The following is a 21,269-nucleotide window of genomic DNA, read 5'->3' as shown; positions in this document are numbered from 1 at the left end:
ACAATATCTCAACCACGTTTGCTGTCCACTTTTAACACGCTCATTACATAATAAAGTATTAAAATGTGGAGGATTAATGATGGAATTATCGTTAAAAGAAATTTTTAATGTAAAAATTAATTAATGGTTTAGACCAGGGGTTCCCAACCCCGTGCCCGCGGGCGCCATGGCGCCCGCCGAACGATTCCTACGTGCCCGCCTCTCACTATTCGACAGAGACAGAATCGAAAGTTTGAGGGGGGGGGGGGTGCAAATTGAAAGTTTTGTCCCCGGGTGACGGGAAGGGTAGCTACGCCTCTGGAAGGAGTTTGTCGATTTAAAATAGGTGGTGCCCGCCACCCTACCGATATTTTAGAATGTGCTCTAGAGTAAAAAAAGGTTGGGAACCCCTGGTTTAGACGGTTTATATAGTTTATTAGCTTGCCGCGCATGAGTTTAATTTTATAACACCTGGCATTTAAATTGACCAGTTTCTTCCAGGTATCTCTTCGGTGGAGAGACACCGCCCCATTCCCCCCCCCCCCCGATGCAAGTCTACCCCCGAGAGCAGAGGCGTAGCGACCCTTCCAGGCGCTAGGGGACAAACTTTTCGATTTGCACCCCCCCTCAAGATTTCGATTTGCACCACCCCCCCCTCGAGATTTTGATTTGCACCCCCCCCCTCCTCAACCTCAAACTTTTGATTTGCACCCCCCTCGAGATTTCAATTTGCACCCCCCCCCCCCCTCAAACTTTCGATTTGCACCCCCCTCAACCTTTCAATTTATTTTTCCAACCCATTTTGGCGCCCCCTAAGGTCGGCGCCCGGGGACATATGTCCCCCCCCCCCCGCCGTCCCCCCCCCCCCCCTCGCTACGCTACTGTCCGAGAGAAATAGAATTTATGTACCAAATACGTACCCCCCCCCCCCCCGCTGATATTTTAGCCCCCCCCCCCCCCCTTCCCCACCTGGAGAAAAATGTCTGAAAGAAACACTGAATATAAAATGTAATATATGTAGCATCTAACCAATTTTTACCCTATTATTATTAACGAGCCGACCCTCGGCGTATCACACGCCGCTATTTTGTTGTTTTATTTTCTACTTTTCAGTAATTCATAATTTGTGAATTCGACAGTACCAATGCTGCCACTGAAAATATTTGCTATCAGTAGGTCGTTAAGGACGATAATCCCCCCCCCCCTCCTTTCCCCCAACCTCTACCCTACCCCCCCCCCCCCCCGGAGGGCAGCCTCCTCTTAGTTATCTCCCCTAAGTTTAAAGTCGTTTCAAACAAAATTGTCTGCGCCTAATAGCCGTCACTAAAACCGGCTCTACGATTGTAAACATTTAGCCTGAACCACAGCTCACCAGACCATGTGGGGGTGGGGTAGGTAGTGATATGTTTAGAGGGGAAGAGAGGGGGCTGTTAGGCGCGCTTACAGCTTGGTGTTTTCTAGGGTATCCAAGAAGATAATTATATATATAGATAGTCTGTCGACGACTTGTGACATATTTTTTATTGTCTGCATTGCCTATCAACATATGGGTCTGTTGGTCAGTCGTTGACGTCTTTTTTAAATTTTGTTATTTATTTATTTTTTTTTATTTTTTTTGCCGCGGTCGTTCATAACAGATTTTAACAATTTTAGCTGATGTTTACCTACCACCGCTATTTTTACAAAAAATCCGCGCTCCCTCCTATTTAGAATAAAGTAGATTCTAGAAGCCAAATAATCTAATTCCGACAAGAAAAATACCGCCCCATCCCCTTCCCCACGTAGTCCTTTATATAGCCAGTACCCTTTCTTCCGCGTTACGCCATTTATAGCATAGATGACATTAAGTTTAAACATTTTAGATTACTCGCCAAACATGCCGATTACTCAAGCATAGGCATAGCATTTATCTAGATCTAGATTAGATTTTTTAGATCTCTAGATCTGGGTTTAGATTCTAAATCTAGTAGGATCACTAACCCCCACATTGTTAAATTTATTTTCCAAACCATGACCATTGGTCACCAAGGAGATGTTTTGTTCACGTGACCTTATGTATCCAGTATTTTGCTTTTGGTTAGCTTCCAAGATGGCGGTCATCTTGGAATATAGGCTGATTTCGAAAACAATAGCAACAAAATTCCATATCACGAGGAGGGGCTTGCAGCCATGAATAATTCAAGTAAGACTTCATATTATAATGAAGTCTCAAGTACAGAGACTTCACAGTTGAGTGAAGTTGCCCCGCGTGATAGTGACCAAGAAACTCCAAGACCCCAACTATCTTTCAAAAGCAATGATGATGAAATTTTAAGAGAAGTGGTAAGCATCAGCAATCGGTGAATTATCGGTTTAGGATACTTTGGGACAGTTTAGGACAAACAATAAAATCGGCCGAAGCTATTCAAGCTAGGTCTAGAAATCTAGTAATGGGAAAAATAGGTGACTAATTAAATTTTAGTAATTATTTCGCAATTTTACGAGGATTTATTTTTCAAAAGCTACTAAAATGTTTGGAATTCCTGTTTTAAACAATTTTATTAAAACTTTTCAGTAATTAATATTTTGGTAAAACTTTAGGTAAAACAATGGCATAGTCTGTCACACAGTTCCGGAATCCACCGGAAGTACTGTAAACCATATTTTAATTGGCGTCAGTTTTTATTTTTAATACATAACTTTTAAAATTTTGATAGATTGATTTTAATTACATGTTAAATACTGCTTTACTCATCATTTTATATTGCTAATTATTTTAAAGTGTTTCTGCTAAATATTTTTGCTACTAAACATTGTTCTAGTCATTTTTACTATTTTCGTAATCATTTTTACTAGATCAAAATCTAATCAATTGACTGTCACAAATCCTCTGCAAGTCAAAAATATTAAACAAATGACTACATTTTTTACTACATTATTTATATATTTTTAAATCTACTAATTTAAATCTACTATTATATTTATTCCTTTTTCCCTATGTTGAATAAACTTAAAGTTTAAAAATTAGTACATTAATTTACTACAATCGACTTTATTTATATTTCAATGGTCAAATAAACCATGGTTTACTGTCTTATGATTACAAAACTCAACAAACATTCCTGGATAATTTCCGGCGCTAAACTAAGGTTTTTACCAATATTTTGATCAGATGCAAACAAGCTTGTTAACTTAGCAACTAACCTTTTTAAGTTTTTTTGTGGTAAATTATAGTTAGAATTTCAGGGGAAACCACTATAATTTACAGATTACCTCTGTTTATATAGCAGATCTTGCTGTCAAACAATGCTGTTTAAAGTTAATTAAATTTCTGGCCTATATTAATAAATTTAGACAGTTTGTTTTGTTTTTTATTCAATTATCTATTCTATTTGACAAAAATATATAACAATATGCTTATTTGTATTAAAGCCATTAATTAGTTACCTTTTTTCACACATTACTAGCTTTGGACAAATTTACGTTCCTAAAAAAATAGATTTACATCTAGTAGAGTAGTAGAGTATATATTACATAGCAATAGGCATATTATTTACTTTGACATATTTATTAAATTAGATTTATCTAGACTTGACTAGATCTATATTCCCGCTAAAAATAAAGTATCCTCCAGTTTTAGTTAGTACTAACAGACCTGTTGGGCTTTGCTGCAATCTGATACTATGCACCAAAATGACACAACTTTATTTGAGGGTTTTATCAACATGTTACCCATTGTTTTTGTTGGAGTCTTGTGACCTTTTTGCTAGAATGTAAGCACTATATTTCTTGGATCTTAGTTTTTGGTGTGTGCATTTATCTACTCAACCACCTAGGTGCCCCAGGGCATGCTGTATGAAAACATTGAGTGTACATTGATCATGAGCTTCCATCCCAGGTGTCAGGGGAGTCACAGGCACTCTCTGGAACCACCAGGGGCACTATGTTGGGTTTAGTTATCCAGTATGGTGGCCCACATGTCGCTAGTGTATGGTGCTCTGTAAAATGAATGTAGGTGCCATTGTGCTCATCTGCGAGTCATCAGAAATATCTTGATAAACATTTTTTTAAAGCAAGCATTAATTAATAGTTCCTTCTTTTTAATTGAACATCTATAAAACTTTTCAGTGTTTGAATAATGGAATCAATTACAAAAAGTTATACCTGGAGGGTCCTGAGACAACAGTATTGGAGATGTTCTTCTCTGGTTATCCCAGATTAATTGGGATGCATCATTTTCCAAACTTGACTACGCTCACTGTGATTGGGCAAAGTGTGACTAGATTAGAAGGTTTAAGTGATTTACCAAATCTAGATGAGCTCTGGATAGCAGAATGTCAACTCACAGTTAGTAATTTACATAGTTTTAATTTTTATATCAAATCAAAATATTATAAAATTTAAAATAAATGATAAAAGCATTTTTTTTTTATATTTTGAATCTGCATTTAAGCAGTTTTTTATAGTGTGAGATTTAGTAAAGATTTACTAGCTATTTTACTAGCTATTTTTTTTTAAACTTTCTATTCTATACAGAGAATTGAAGGCTTAGACCACTGTACGTCTTTAACAAAGCTGTATCTTTATGGCAACAGAATTTCTGTTATAGAAAATATACATCATCTGATAAACATTAAAATACTTTGGTTAAACAACAATCTTATAGAACACATTGAGGTAAGAAGTCATGATGTAAATGAAAAGTAGATTTCAGTCATTCCTTTAAATATATTGGTTATTGTATTTTAATTTAACTTAATGCTATTTTTACATAATTTCTTACAGAATCTTCATACTCTAACTAAACTCCGAGAATTGAACATAGCAGAGAACTTGATTGAAAAAATTGGTAATCTTTCAGCATTTTAAAAGTTTCAAATAAGTATATATTTTTTAAACTAAACATAAAAATTAAATTTGTACTTAAAGATGTATAATTTTATAAGACTTCTTAATATGCTAATTTTAGGAAATGCTTTAGTCTACAATATAAATTTGGAGGAACTTAACCTATCTGGCAATCCACTGTGGTCACTAAGGGTAGGTTGTTTACTTTATTAATTAATGCTTATTCTTGTTTTTTTATTTCTTCAGAATATGTTTTCAAACATCTTTTCATATACAATACCATAGGACTTGACATGTCTAGTGAAACTCCAGAAACTAACAAGACTAAGCCTGAAAGATCCCCTCTACCATCCATGCCCTGCAAGTCACCTATGTAACTTCTCTACACATGTATTATACCATCTACCCAAGCTAACCTGCCTTGATACACTGGATATTACCTCCAAACAGCTTGCTGATTTAGTAGAGGTAAAATATGAACCTATCAATCGGGTTTTTTTTTTTTTTTTTAATCTGAAATTTTTTTAAATAAAAATTCGTCATACATAAGTACATTTCTTTTTATTTAACAGGGAACTGTCAATAAGAAAAAGATGTTTTATAATATGAGAGCTAAGACTATCAGACGTAATATGTCAGACCTGCTCATGCGACTTGAAGATACCAGCAAAGAGCTTTTAGAGCTTCCACATAGCAAACTAAAAGTAATAAACTTTGTCATAAAAGAGGTAATTTTTTGTTCCATCTAATTTAACATAAATTTCCATGTACATAATATAGAGTACTCTATTAAAAGGATTTCAAATTTATAACTGACATTCCTGTCATGAATTTTAGTCTAAATTAAAATGTTTTAAAAGGTGGGCTTGACAACATTATCACCTTTTTTTTTTACAGATGGAAAGAGAAATTATGATGGAAACTCAGATTACTACAGAAGAAAATGAAAAAGAAGTAAGTTAAAGATTGGCTATGGAAATTTTTACACTGAATTTTGTTGTAAGCTTTTATTGCAAAGCAATGCTAGGCTTTTGTGGACATATAAGTAATATACACACATATTTTCAAGTTGAAAATGCTCTTCAAAATTTATCACCACAGAACATTTAAAAACATCACATACATTTTTTTTAAGCAAGAATTCTCCCAATAAAACTGTTAATTATTGAAATCATTCTATTTTATCAAATATATTTGAATAAAATATAAATCAAATTTATTTTGGTTTTTTTTACAATTTAGTCAGAAAAATACAAATCCTCCTTCAAAGCGAAGCTGCAAATGATAAAGCAGAAAAAAAGTAAATGGGAAAAAAAGGCACATAAGTAAGTTTTTAAAATTTGAGAAAATAAAAATTTTCAATAGGTAAATACTCTAAGATACAATTAACTTAAAAGGTAAAACATTTTAACTGCAAAATAACATAAATATCCAATATAACTATTATACAGCATTGAGAGTTATGCAAAACTTTCTGAGACTCGTGTACGTCAAATGGCAGATATGATGGTAAAACGTCTGCTAGTTGAGCTAGAGACAGGTGGAAATGTACGATTTGAAGATGGCCTTGCTACTGATCCTTGGTAATTATTAGTACCTAAATAAAGATTTTAAAAATTTATTTACTGCTTAGGAATGAGTTTAAAACATGTGGAAGAGTTTTTTTCTGATAGTGCCTAACTTTCTTTCATAAAGGTAGTAAGACATATAATAATAAAAAAAGGTTTATTGGCTAGATATGTATACAGTTACATATGTTCTTGCTAGGTGGGATATCTTTAAGTGCAGATTTATTATCATGTATTGTTTTTAGATTTTAAAAGATGGTAGGCTACTTCACAGTTTTTTTTACCCAAACAAATCAGGTAAAAAAAAGTTAAAATGCTAAAACTCTAAAACATGAAGAATGGCCCTTGGTTTAAAATTGACTTTATTTTATTAGGTGTTTATGATATTAATAATGTAGCTCAAACGAAATATGTAAATTAAAATTCAGCTATTTTTAAAATCAATTAAAAAGATGTCAATTAAGTTCTGCTTTCACATCTGTTTTGAAAATACTCAGGTTCTCATCTTGTCATGACCTTGTGTTGTCACGATTTTGTGCTTATGACTATCGTGATCTTGGTGTTACTGGCATTAAGATTCATCGCATTACCAGGATCCACAATAGAATGCTTCGAACAAGATTTGATAAATCTATAGTCACACAGACTGAGAGCAACAAAGGAGAATATTACCCAGGGTCAAAGTAGGTCACACTGATTCCTCTTTATTTTGCTGTGTTTAGAAAATTGTAGTAAAAAGTGCTTGCTGTATCCAGAAACTTAGGTTTCATTTTAAAAACTGAAATATGATGTGTTATTATTTTTAAAATATTTCATAATAAAAATAAAATGCTAGAGTTATGATTGTAAATGTTGATTTTGTATAAAAAGTATTTTATGTATTGAAATCAATTATAAAATTTATATGTGGTATTTACTAATTTATTATTTAAAAATAGAAATACAGCCTACAAAAAATCTTTGGAGTATTTGTTTTGGATGTCTGACCCAGCAATGGAAGGTGGCCTAAATGAAAGCTTCAGGATTCCGGAAGAAGGATTTATGAGTGCTGAAACATATTTGGTATTTAAAATAAAATTATTATGCTTTTTTGAACAATCATGAATGTTTTGGTTACAAATACTGAGCATGGTATTTTTAACTTATTTTCATAAAATTCCACAGAAACTAAAGAGAGATGGTGCTGTACCTTTGAGCAACAGCATCAGTCTTGCAGACAGAAGGAGAATTAACTACTGCCTCAAAACAGCTGTTGATTCTGATCAGGAAATTGATAGCTGCCCTTTTAGATATGGTAAAAATTTCAAATGCTTTAATTGATTATACCTGTTTTCACTTTTTGTACTTATATTCAGATTTTAAAAAAACTTTTTTTAGGTGCAATGATTTTAAGATATTTATCTTAGAACTAAGTAATATTATCAAATTTGCATCATATGTCTGAGCTCAAAGTATATATCCACTTTGCAGGTCACTTGATTGTTGCAAAGGCACATCTTGGAAAAAGTGTGATTGCCAAAGATGACCTATTGTAATTATAATTATTGCTAAACTTATTTTTTATTTATCTGTTTTAAACTTAATTTAAATTTAAAATTTCATGCAAGTAGTTGTAGTTGATAATTTAATTTGCAAAATACAACTAGCTATATATATATATATGTATATATATATATATATATATATATATATATATATATATATATATATATATATATATATATATATATATATATATATATATATATATATATAATATTTTTTTAAAGAATTACCATGGAACACTATCCTAAGATGGATTCTGTTTTCAAACCAAGAAAAAAATGTATACCAAATGAGAGTAAGATTTACAATGTATTGTCATAGTATAAAAAATGTATGTCCTAATACTTTTATCAAATTGCACTTAGCTTTGTTTTAGATTAACTTTAACGTTACCCTTTAAATAAATTGTTTTTTTTTTTGCAACAAATTAAACAGAAAAGGCAGAGGAGGATGGCTGTGAGTGCAGTTCAAGACAATGTGAATGGTATATTTTCAATAGCAATCTTGTTCTCCCTGAATACATTATTGATTTTGAATATATTACTCGGGTTAGTGAGGATTCTCTTTTTCTCTACTATAAATATAAAGTAAATTTGTCATACAAATAGATGTAAACAAATTCAATTCAGTTTTTAAGTTTTCATATGGTTTTTTTATTACAATGAAGTCTTATATCTTTCAATAGCTGAAGTCTCAATGTCCTTTTCAACATCTGAATGAAGATCTACTCAGCGAACAACCCCAGAAAAACAGTATACCTGTGGTGTGGCAAGGGGAAGATGATAGTGACAGTGACAGTGATATCATTAAAATGGAGCCAGAAATAAAATCAAGACAAAGGTATTGTGTGAATACTTTTTTCCCTTTGCATAATTTAAAAAAAAAATGTGTATATTAAACTTTAAAAATTTATTAATTTAAAGTTATCAGTTATTTGTTGTTAAGATTGATATAGGACAATATTATTAACTTCTATATGTGATTCATAAACCTCAGAGTATCTTTGCTGACTGAAAGGGTGATACTACAAGCTGCCCATGCAACAGCTCTTGATAAAATCACAGTGTTGAACCTTCATGGTAATGGCATAACTAAGCTCCGACCATTGCAAGCTCTCAGCAAACTGGATGTGCTCATTGTTAGTTTTAATGAACTAACTCGACTGGATGATTTATCAAACATGGCAAGTTATTACATTGTCATTCTACGAATATTAGTAAAACGTTGCAAGCTATTATATTGTCCTGCTATGAATATTAGTAAAACATTGCAAGCTATTATATTGTCCTGCTATGAATATTAGTAAAACATTGCAAGCTATTATATTGTCCTGCTATGAATATTAGTAAAACATTGCAAGCTATTATATTGTCCTGCTATGAATATTTGTAAAACATGGCAAGTAATTGTCTTACCCTGCTATGAATATTTGTAAAAGAAGCGAGCCATATTATTATTGTCCTGCTATGAATATTTGTAAAAGAAGCGAGCCATATTATTATTGTCCTGCTATGAATATTTTAAAACATGGCAAGCAATACCCTGGTATGACAGATCTTTAAAAAATGTGTCACTTGTTCTTTTTCTTCAGCAAATGACAGTTTTAGATGCAAGTTTTAACAAGATTTACACATTGGATGGAATGAAGGTTGATAAACATAAATCAATTAATGACAAGACATGTAATATTTAGTGTTATGACTATTTAAAGAAAATAGTAAATGAAGACATAATATGCAATATATAAGGCCTAACACATTTGTATCTGTTTCTTTAGGATAAAAGAGCTAAGCTGTGTGCCAAAATATATTTTTTTCTCAAAACCACAGATTCCTTGGAAAAATAATTTTTTTTTTTTATTCTTAGGGGATGACTAAGTTAAAAGAGTTAAATGTTTCATGGAACAAGCTGGTCAACACACGAGAGGAGCTCTCCATCCTGCGAAAACATCTTAGCTCCCTGCATGTATTAGATTTCCGGAACAATCCCTGGTTAAAGGTTGTCAATTTTTTCTGTGTGTAAGCGCTCTTATGGTTTCTTTCACTACATTATTAGTAGACTATGCACATCAAAGTGTTAGCTTTCAGTGAGATTTTTCAGCAATTTATTAGAGGCTGACTGTTTTAGAAAAAATAATTTTGAGAAGCATTATTTGCAGATCTAAAAAAGTAGAATGAACTAAGTTTTGACTGTTTAAACTTCAATAAATGTTGATTTAGGTATATTATTAACATGCAATAAAATATAACCTAGATCTATATTGCAACTAATTTGACTAATTTATTTTTTAAAATAAACGTAAATGACACTTTATCATCATTTGTATAATTTTGATTTTTAAATAATATTTTTTTTAAAATAGCTTAATTTTCTCTTAATAAGTAGATATACTACTAATAATGAAATATTTATTTGCAATAAATATCTTATTAATTAGTCAATACATAAACCGATGGCTACGCATCATTTTTTCTGTTTATATTGGGTTTTTTTTCAACACATAAATAACAAAGTTTTAAAAGCTTTAGTTTTTATGAACTGTTTATGACTTCCCATTTTTTTTGGCTTAGAAAAAAAAAGTAATTAGAAAAAAGAAATTTCACTACATAAAAAATAATGTTTTTATTATTTCATATTGTCTCTATTATCTTATGCTTTCTATCACTGTTTCCACTATCTTTCTCCCTCTAAATCTATGCATAGGTGTGTGTATTTAGCAGATTACTAATTATAAGAATAAGCCACTTCAAGAAAAGTATTACTAAGAACCTATAATTTTACTTATGTGTAAAATTAATCTGTAGACAGTTCTCATATTCTTTAATGCTCACCTCTAGTTTTTCTCTTAAATTTAATGTGACATCTCATAATACAAATTTAATGCACAAGTTGATTGCTTCAGCACACTAGTTTTTAAGAAATTTGCTTCCATTTGTTAATAGGGCCCAAAGTGTTGAAACTTACTCCAATGTTTCTTAGGCTAGGGACCTTCGGCTGCGTGCAATAGGAAGACTTAGAAATCTTGAAGTTCTTGATGAAAAGAAAGTGGAAGATGAGGAAGCTGCTCTGGCACTCCGTTGTGCTGCTGGCTCACGGATTTCACAGCTGTCTTTGCTAACTCACTCGCGCACGGATAGCACTGTCCCAAGATCTTTGTCCTTAGGAGATTCTGCTCATGTTATCACTATGATCAGTAGGAATCGCCCTCTGAAGACATGTGAAACTGATACCAAGTGGTATTCGCAGGTATTTCTCTTAGCTTCTGTTTACCTAATGGTTAGGCCCTATTTTATTTCATATCCAAATTTCAATTCACCCTTAGCATTTCAATTCACCCTTAGCATTTTTTTTCAATATATTTTTTATTATAGATAACAACGTTGAATCTTGATAATCAACACATTACAAAGTTGTCCAACTTGGAAAGACTTGAAAACTTGCTGTGGGCTTCTTTTAATAACAATGATCTTACTCGGATTGAGGTATACATATGTACTTATACATATAGATCAGTGTTTCCCAATCTGGGGATGCCCAGTAGGGAGAGGGGGGGGGGAATTTGATTGTTTATGGGGGAAATTTGAAAAAAAAATTCACATTAAAGTCTCATAATGCAAATATAAATTGTACCCTTGCAACTAGGTAAGTCTGGGGAAAAAGCAAGAATTTAGTATAACCATTAATATCAGCATTTCTAAAAAAAAGGTTTTTGAAAAAGATGACAAAAATATGAAAGACATTACTGTTATTAGACAAATAGACAAAATAAGTGAAGATATTGAAATACAACTTAAAGGAAAATTGAATATAATTGATATATGCTAATAAAAAGATCCAGCTGGATATTAAAAAAAGAGAGAGAAACTTGAGCCTGAAGTTAGAATAGTACAAATAAGGTTGGGAAACACTGATATAGATAAAGTAATCTGTGTTAACTATTCTCTCTATTGCACATCAATTTGATTTTTAAGCCAAGAGGATTTTTACTAAACATTATTAACAGCATTGAACTTTTTTTTAAAAATATTATAATAGAAGTACTAAAAACAGTTAGCAACACACATAGAATACATACAATTCAACCTGTTTAATAATTTGGTGCTGTGATCTCTAGTGGGGGTTAGTGTAGGAATTGGCTCACCACCCTAAAACAAAGATTTATATTTGAAAATATTTTACAGGGGCTTGATAGCTGCACCCAACTCCAAGAACTTTCATTAACAAACAATTGCATCGCCCATCTGGAAGGTCTCAGTAAACTGAGTTGTATTCAGAAACTTGATCTCTCACATAACTGTTTGACTAGCATTGACACAGGTGTCCTAGCAAATATGTTATCCTTAGCTTCTCTGTCCTTGGAGTCAAATCGCCTGACCAGTCTGGCTGGACTTCAAAAGTGCAATGCATTAACAGAGCTCTACATTGGGAATAATACCATCTCCAATATCAGAGAGGTCTTTCTTCTAAAGGTAAATTTTATTTTTAAACACAAAAAGCCAACTTTAGTATTAATCATTGATGCATTTTAAAAAAATGTATAAATTTTAGTAGGATTTATTTTTATTGAAATATAAGGCTAATGTAAATTTATGAACACAAATTTCAGTCATTGTCCAACCTGGTAATACTGGATATGTATGGAAACCCAATGGTGACTGCTGTAGAAAATTACAGGTTGTTTGTCATTTATCATTTGAGATCCTTGAAGGCATTGGATGGATCTGCCATTGTAAGTTTTAGTTTTAATACAATCACTTCTAGCAGTAGTTCTTAGCCGTTCATCCAGCAAGCTTATTGTTATATAGTAGGTCCATAGCAGGAAAAAAATTAGATGGTTAATTAAATGTGTAATTATTTTCTTACTTTATGTTAAGTTATAATACTGCTCAACAGCGGTCTTTAGATCTAAATTTTTAGAATTTAATTTAATGTAAATAATATGACGAAGTAAAATACATGGTCTCCACAAACAAAAACTATATGAAATCAATTACATATGGCATTCTTAAAACAGCATCGAAAAACATAATAGCATTGTTTCTTCCATTGTAAAATGAAGGCACAGAGAAATATACGCAAGGAAATGGCTTTGTATCAAAAAACACAGGCCACTTTAGATCTGCTTTTACTTGATTTGAATAATTCAGCTTCTCAGGTGACTTGCGCAGGGTTTTCAGTCAGTTGGGAAATTGTATACTTGACTTGTTATAACGGATAAATAAATATCATTGTGTCATTTCAAACTGCAACCATATTTTGTTTATTTGGAAAGTTTAATGTTTAGGTTTCATTAATATGAATTCTCTTAAAAAATAATTCACTCATTTTTGAGCTCATTATGAAATGTTTCTTTTGATCTGTCAAAGAAAACCCTGAGCATTAAACTGTTCCAGATTGCTCATTTATTGTTGCTTCTTTTTTTCATGCTGTTTTTTTCCTGTTATTTGCCTCTTTTTAAGTACACCACCCTCTCATTTTTGTATTAATTGATCAAGTATTTACTAAACTTGCAATTGTGAGAAATGTGATAAAGTTTAGTAATTAAGTTTTTTTTTTTTTTTCTGTTCTATTCTTTTAACTGCAAAATTTATAAATTTGAGGTGTTTTTAAGGTTTTTTAAAAACATTTCATCCAATTATTAGATAAACAATCCTTTTTTATTTCAATAAATTGAAGGTTTTTATCCAATATATGTTATTTTAATTAGTCCTTTTAATTAATCATAGGAAATGCAGGATTGTACGATGGCAAAGGATTTATTTGGTGGGCGTCTCACTCCAGATTTCATTGCTGAAAGGCTTGGCCATTCTATCTTCTCAGAAGTTAGAGAATTGGATTTGCCAAACTGTGGAATAAGAACAGTGGACTTAGGTTCAGAACTTTTTGTGAATCTTCGCAGGTGAATAAAATACTCCATCTAATGCCTATAGCTACTTTAAAGTTAACTATAGAAATATAATAAATAAATAATCCTTTAACCCTTATTGGGGTTGTTTGGGCATCGCAGAGTGGTGTGTCTAAGGGCTATGTGTCGCATGGAGGTGCCCACCCTTTTCCATGCCTAACCACAGGTAGATGCCTCTGTCTAGGTGGCTCGCCTAGGTCATGAACCTAGATGAGTTGCTGTCCCTACCTATCAAACCTCATCTGCTGGGGAGGGGGAACTCTGGTCTGATGTGGCTGTCCCGACCACGCCGACCCCATAGTTAATTATACAAACTGATTAAATATTAATCTATCTCTTTCGAAAACTAACAATTTTTATCATAAGCACATTTTTTAAAAAATTTTAGACGAGAAATTTATGTTTTTCAAATAAGCACTTGAATCAACTTTACTGCCTTAAAATGTTTACATTTTCTTTTGCTTTCTCAGTGTTAATCTGGAGCACAATAATCTCCTGTCTTTCAACGGGCTGATCTATTTAGTAAATTTAAGGGTGAGTTTGATTGTAACAATAAGTTCTACCTAAATGTTGTAATTCTAGAGTAATCTAGAGGGATGACATCTTACCAGTTTCCTTATCGTTCTTATGTTTGTCTACTATAAAAAAAACCCACTAAAATTGTTGGCCTTTGTGCCAGTAAATACTTCTAAAATAAATTAGGAAACGGCAGTTTAATCTTCAGATTTTGTTTCTTAGGTACTGTGCTTGAACCACAATCACATAGAGAGCTTGTTACCAAAGCCTAAACAGTCTCAACAAGCTCTGAAGAAACCTGCCATCAGCACCACATCAAAGAACGCAGATAACCTGCCTGCACCTGGAACACCAGTGTTGGAAAATCTTGAAGTTCTACACCTAGGGTAGATAATACTTGAAAAATTATATATTCCGTTGTTTTATCTGATAAAATATTAATGTACATTTAAAACCAGAATTAAAATTCCACATAAATAAAATTGAAGATTATATGAAAATTCTACTAACAAAATTGCTTAAGCTATAACTACAAACCTCTTCATACCACAGAGTATTTGTACATATTTTTCTGTCTTAGTTATAATGGTATTAAAGATATGGCTGCTTTGCAACTTAATCGTCTTCCTTCACTCAAGGCACTGTTCTTGCAAGGTACATTTTTTTAAATGTATCAAAACTTTAACAAAAGCATATGTAAAAATTACTTTAAGTGATGTTCTGTTTAAATGTTGTTTGAACTTTAGAGTAAAATGTCAGAATAAAGTTATAATTTAATTTCTCTATGGAAATCAGACAATTATATTTTAAATCATTAATTTATTCTCAGGTAACGAAATCACCAAAGTTGAAGGTTTAGATGGTTTGCATGATTTAAGGGAACTAGTTTTAGACAAAAATAAAATCAAACAGCTAACAGAGTTTTCTTTTGCAAACCAATGGAATCTTCAAGTAAGTTGTCAATATTTCATCAAATATTAATTATTGCCATTAAAAATGGTTAGTATAGTTACTTATAACCCTGTTTTTTTTTATTTACAAGGAGTTGCACATGGAAGAAAACCGTCTGCGAGATCTCTCTGGTCTCTCATGCTTAGAAAACTTGATGCGGTTATATTTAGGCTCCAATAGAATTACAGAGCAAATGGATTTAGAAAAGCTGGACTCCATGCGTTATCTGACAGAAATTTCCCTAATTAATAACCCTGTGAGTTTGCATTTAAAAATTTGTTAAACTTATGTTTTTTTTAAAAGCAATCTAAATGATACACTGGTTCTCATCTTAACAAAGTTCTCTTTCTCTATACCTTTTTTCAAATTATTTCTTAAAATCAAGTAAGTGTTGCATTTTTTTATTCTTACTTATAATAAAAAAATAATAGGGTATGTTATCAATTTTTGAAAAACCCAGGTTTCTCGACGGATGATCCATAGGATTATATTGATACATCGCTTGCCTCGCTTGACGGTTATAGATGGCATTACAATTACTGATGAAGAAAGGTCGAGGACAGAACTTCATTTTTCTGATCAGGTTCTTCAGCTTGTAAGTTTGAATGTTTCAAGTTGAATGTTTTAAATTTTGTAATCTTGTATTAAGGGGTGTTGTAATCTTGTATTAAGGGGTGGTGTGGCCTAGCGGTAGAGAGCTAGACTGCTAACCTAAAAGTCTCAAGTTCAAATCCAGGTTCAAATAAGTAGAACTTCCCTGAGTCCACCCAAACTCTGATGGGTACCTAACTCACATTATGGAAACAAGGGCGATTGGATGTAGTGCTGACCACATTATCCCCTTGTGTGCGGATGTCATTGAAATAGATGAACACTACATCTGCCCCATGTGTTTTGGGCACAAACAGGAAATGATGATGATGAATATTGTATTATTTTCTGTATTCCCTCATTAGGCAGCACCACCTGTGATTGGAGTGGAGAGTGGCTTCCCAGGTTTAGGTCTGTATAAGCCAAGCGTTCAGGTCAAAGTAACAAACATGCAACTAAACTCTGCATCAATGTGGGGCAATACCACTTTCTCAGAAGAAGATAATGGACAAAGAGGTTTGTAGTTCTATGTTACATTTTGTTTTAAAATTTTCAAAGATACACGTCTGGATACTTTTGTCAATTAAAACCTAATCGAATTATATGGATTTCAGCCCGTGCAAAACGACCTACCCGTGATCCTTCAAGACAGCCATTTGGTCTTTCTGGGGGAAACACTTCAATGGCACAAAATAATAATAGCAACAGCCGTATTCAGTACACATACCTTAATCAAACAACTTACAATGGACAGACGCCAGAATATATGGAAAGTATCAACAGGTCTGTTAAAAAAATGTATCCTTTTTTCTTTTTTTAGGAAATTAGTATAAATGTATAAAAATAACATTAAAAAGATGTCTTTTTAAATGGTATATTTTGAAATGTTCTAAAACTGTTTGCCTTCATTTTTTTTTCAGATTGAACCAGCAGAGAGGCAACAAAAGATAGCTATTTGATCTTGGGCAATTAATCTTCAAGACTATTTATGTCTTTAAATCAGTATAATAATATAAAATTTTCCTTTCAAATATAGTTGACATTTTAAATTTGAATATTATAATAGGATAACAGTCACTTTATACTAAAAGGTATTGGATTAGAATGTCAAGTTTACTTTATGCCCTTACAATTATGTTAAAGATTCTCAGGTGTTTAAAATCATGCTTCTTTTTTATTGAGAATCATCAAATCCAAGTGATGATTTTTTGAATACTTTTGAAATATATCAAGGTTTGATCTTTGGAATAATGATATGTTTTTTTAATGACTAGATAAGAATCAATATATGATAAGTTTTTTTGAAAAATATTATTTAATACTGTTGTGTGCTGTGGTTTTTCTGCCTTAAATCATTTTGTAACCACATGTGATACTGCAATGGAGAATAATTAATGTTAAAATGTGTATTCACTTCAGTGAATAACTGAAATTTTTTCAATTTTTTTTTTAATATTAACTTGTGTGCAATAGTGCTGCTTCGGTGAATTTTAAAAATTCTTATTTATTCAACTGGGGGTAAGTGTAAAATAGAATATCGGAGTATTGAGTATTATAAATGTACAATTACTACTTTGTTTTTCAAAATGCTACAATAATTAACTAGTTTACATCCGTCATCTGGGAATCAAAAACATTTTCATTGTTTTGTGAACATGCAAGATATATTTTTTTTAATGTATTAACAATGACATTGATAAGTTATTCACTTTGGAACATAGATGTGCTTAAATGTTTACAGTGTGAGGGTGCATATATCTTTGTTTCTTAAGGTGTATTAAAAATAGTTCACGTGACGTAAACGCCATATCAGTGCCAGATGTAAATATTTTTATTTCAGAATCAACTTTGATAAAAGCATCCATCTTTGAAATATTTACTTTCTAAAGAAAGAATGCACATTTTTATTTTATTAAAATGTTTGTAAAAAAAATTTAATTGGTCAGTTTTATCACCACTACAAACTTTTTGCATGTGAGTTTTGAAATATTTTTTTTTTACTTTGTTTACAAATATTTCAAGCCATTCCAACCCAGTACATTTTATCAAAAGTAATTACTTTTAAAGATTGTTTATCTGGCAACTACTGTTTATAATTGTATAAAAAATAATAGTAAGTGAGCATTATGTTAAAATGCTGATTAAAGAAAAAACAAACTTGTTGATGTTTATTTGCCGCAAACTTTCAATATTTTTTCATTACTTAAAATTCTTCTGTCTTAAAAATGCAAATAATCAATAACTTAACTAACCCTGTCAAATCAGAGGGCTTTTAAACTGGATTATTGATTGTTTATCGCATTGAATACACATGCATTGAACACACAAACCCTTGATACCTTTTGGCCATTGAAACAGATATACTCTACTTTATTATCCGAATAGGCATTATTCTTTTTGTTATAAAGATTTTGTGAGTCATGAATTGAACTGATACTTTCTACCTATATGTGCCCTTTTTTGTGTTAAAGTATGCCTATTTCAAATAGTATTTTTATAGTTATCATGCCCATATTTCTATCTCCCCTCATTCTCTAGGAACACGCCCTTTCCCTCCCACATACCATGACATACTTGGTTGTACTCCAAAAGTTTGTTTTCACTTTTCCCAGAATATATTAATTATTATTACTGCGTTGACACGCTCGCGAGGACGACTTCTGGTCTGAAGCGGGAGACCTTACCGAGAGCGGGGTCGACCTCTGCACCATATGCCACCCCAACGTCGCTTCTGCACCCCTACTCGTATAACACTCGCAATGTGTTAAACATATTCATTCCCCCTTTGTGTTCTATCCTATGTGCACGATCCCTTCACTTCACGTCCATGTTTAAGTTGACTTTAAAACAGATTTTAATGAAGTCACAAAACGAGCTGATCGATGAAGCAGCTGTTTATGAATTGAGTGCTGGATGACTCATTGCTCACTGTGTTTCACAAACTGATTTGTTACACAGGTGTTGTTATATATTTAGGTGAGCAAATATTTTAGGAATTCGGCTATAGCAGGTATGTTAATTCAATGCGTAGGCCTAGGTAGTATGGCTTATATCATTAATCGCTACTTAAACGTAAGAGTAATGATTTTTTAAATGCCTATATGCAGCCTACAATCTATATTATTTTAAATGTTGAAGATTTATTTATTAGAGATGCATCCCATCCAATTGTTACTGTTGTGGTCAACTTGAAATTACAAATAATGATATAGCCTAACACTTGCGACTCAATACAGTCACAACCATGACCCTGAAATGACAGAACTAATTCAGAGGTTCCCCACTGGGTTCAATCGAACCCCAGGGGTTCGATGAATCAGTTTCAGTGGAGGTTAAGACACATCCGATTCATACGTTTTGCGATCGGAGTTTGTCAGTGCGGAAGATAGAACCAGGATTGAATAGCCCCCAGATCTACCGGGGAAAATCCCAGCAGTGGGCCCCCAGTTTTAAAAATCCCATTGGGCCCCCCGTTTAAAAAAATTCCAGTGGACCCACATGTACGGCGCTGTACTTGACCAATTACTCAGGCTATTAGTGCTTTTATTTTTAAAAAAAAATGTTCACGAGAATTTCCATCCAGCTGAGGGTGAACCCTTGACACCACGACACATACGCCACATCGTGTCAACGTCACCCGAACAGGCGCGCGTTGATTGTGTGTGTATAGGTACTGTGACGAACATACTTTTTATTTCTATTTTCTGGGCCCAGTAGTCGACTTGTGACTATCGTAATGGTGAGTCGTGTGATTTCTTTAATACTAACTATGACGAGCAAAAAAAAGGAAAAGGGTCGTATGAATATGTTCTATATGGATTCGCATGTAGGCCTTAACTATTAGTTGGGAACCAGATGCGAGTAAGCGTCCCTACTGCGTGCTTTGCAATAACAAGTTGAGCAATTCTAACTCTAGATTCTTATGTAAACTAAGAGAACACTGCCTCAATCTGCATGGAAATGGAACATACAAGAACACAAGTCTCGCTGAATTCGCAAATCTGAAATGGCGTCAGAAAGTCAACCGCAGAAGTCACACTGATTTGCATTGAATATTCATTATTAGGCTTTTGTTTTTGTGTGAAAATCATATTTTATTTGTTTTATTTTTTGAACACAGTGATGTTGATGCACGGTTCATTTTTTTGTAACAGTAAAATAAATACCTATGTTTTGAATTTGGAAATAAAATCCTAATTTATTTTTCCTATTGAGAAAATTTCGACGAATGCGCATTATAATTTTATGATGCTGGTGGAGTTTGGTACATCCTAAAAGGTTAAGAATCACTGGCCTAATTTAATGCGTGAAAGAGCAGAAAACGATCTGGGTTCATCCATGTAATTAGGCTGTATAGCCTACTTGGTTATAATATAGGCAGACTTAGTCAAGGGCGTGGTAGGTTTAGTAATGATCTGGCTTTAACAGAATGGGAAAAAAACAGATAACATTAAAACTTTCACTTATACAAAAATAACTTTTGCCATAGACTTTTTTTCTCCGGCGGGGGTGGACACTGGTAAAAGTATACATTTTCTATTAAAAATCTATTTCGTTCAGGAGTGGGGGAGGTGCAGTGGACGTGTTTGGGGAGCGGGAAGGGGGCGGTAGGCGTGTTTCGGGGGGGGGGGGTGGAGGCGAAGAGATGCCTGAAAAGAAAACTGCTACATATGTGATCTAATAGTTCCACTTGCTCTTCAGCTAACGAGGTTCGCTATTTACAAAAATATACAATTCAAGAACTTGGTTTGTTGGCGATAAAACATCGTACACACCAGAACTGTTTTTATAAATTTTTAGTGTACGGTCTAGCGAGTAAGTCGCTCTCAATGGTAGACCTAGATCTGTTCTCCTAGCAAATATGACTAAATAGGCCGATTCGATAGCCAACTCTATACTCTGAAAATTTAGTTTCAGGGCTAACTAAGGGTTGGGCTTGGGCAGTGGCGTCATTATGTCGGCGCGATAGATCAGGCTACCCCTCCGCTGCAGAACTACAAGGCCTTCCATTAAAACTATAAGCACTTTGGTGTCACCCCCCTCCCGCATGGTGTCGCCTTGTGCCTATTGTTATAAATTTCATAAACTATTAAACTAACTGGAAAAGCAGAATTTCCCATTAAAATTATATTTGGCTTTGGTGTCACACCGCACACCCCCGCCTTGTGACGCAACTGGACATAGTGTAGCGTTTACATTGGCAAGTTATGTTTGTAGTTAACTTACTATTACCACCAGTAACTTAACATTCCTATTTTTAAGACTCTGGCATAACAAATACCACGAGAGAGAAATGCCCCCCCCCTTGATAACAAAATCTACGCCACTGGATAGTGTACAGAACTAAGGGACGCTACTCTTGTCGTAAAATAGTATTAATTTTATTG

The 21,269-nt window shown here is 33.1% G+C and overlaps 1 protein-coding gene across 2 annotated transcripts; it reads left to right on the top strand.

The window, feature by feature from the left end:
• Positions 1 to 2,050: 2,050 nt before the first annotated feature.
• On the top strand, positions 2,051 to 18,041 carry LOC131953893 (leucine-rich repeat-containing protein 9). 2 transcript variants are annotated; one of them, XM_059317321.1, is made up of 35 exons: positions 2,051 to 2,301; positions 4,087 to 4,305; positions 4,495 to 4,635; positions 4,744 to 4,807; positions 4,928 to 4,998; positions 5,092 to 5,274; positions 5,379 to 5,534; positions 5,704 to 5,760; positions 6,049 to 6,131; positions 6,258 to 6,389; positions 6,872 to 7,057; positions 7,313 to 7,436; positions 7,539 to 7,668; positions 7,845 to 7,905; positions 8,144 to 8,214; positions 8,355 to 8,467; positions 8,605 to 8,759; positions 8,916 to 9,102; positions 9,511 to 9,567; positions 9,786 to 9,917; positions 10,899 to 11,165; positions 11,291 to 11,401; positions 12,101 to 12,388; positions 12,526 to 12,648; positions 12,979 to 13,074; positions 13,646 to 13,818; positions 14,295 to 14,358; positions 14,563 to 14,726; positions 14,921 to 14,994; positions 15,170 to 15,291; positions 15,383 to 15,547; positions 15,752 to 15,886; positions 16,248 to 16,398; positions 16,497 to 16,665; positions 16,803 to 18,041. In XM_059317321.1, exons 1-35 carry the CDS (start codon positions 2,149 to 2,151, stop codon positions 16,831 to 16,833), a joined length of 4,608 nt encoding a protein of 1,535 aa, XP_059173304.1. In that variant the 5' UTR covers positions 2,051 to 2,148; the 3' UTR covers positions 16,834 to 18,041. The 2 variants fall into 2 exon arrangements, with proteins under 2 accessions (XP_059173304.1, XP_059173305.1); XM_059317322.1 differs by lacking the exon at positions 12,979 to 13,074.
• The last annotated feature ends 3,228 nt before the right edge of the window (positions 18,042 to 21,269 follow it).

Source organism: Physella acuta, unplaced genomic scaffold, assembly GCF_028476545.2.
Source record: "Physella acuta isolate Inbredline_101_S28 unplaced genomic scaffold, ASM2847654v3 ptg000964l, whole genome shotgun sequence".
Lineage (NCBI taxonomy): Eukaryota > Metazoa > Mollusca > Gastropoda > Physidae > Physella > Physella acuta.
This window is presented reverse-complemented; position numbering and strand designations above follow the sequence as displayed.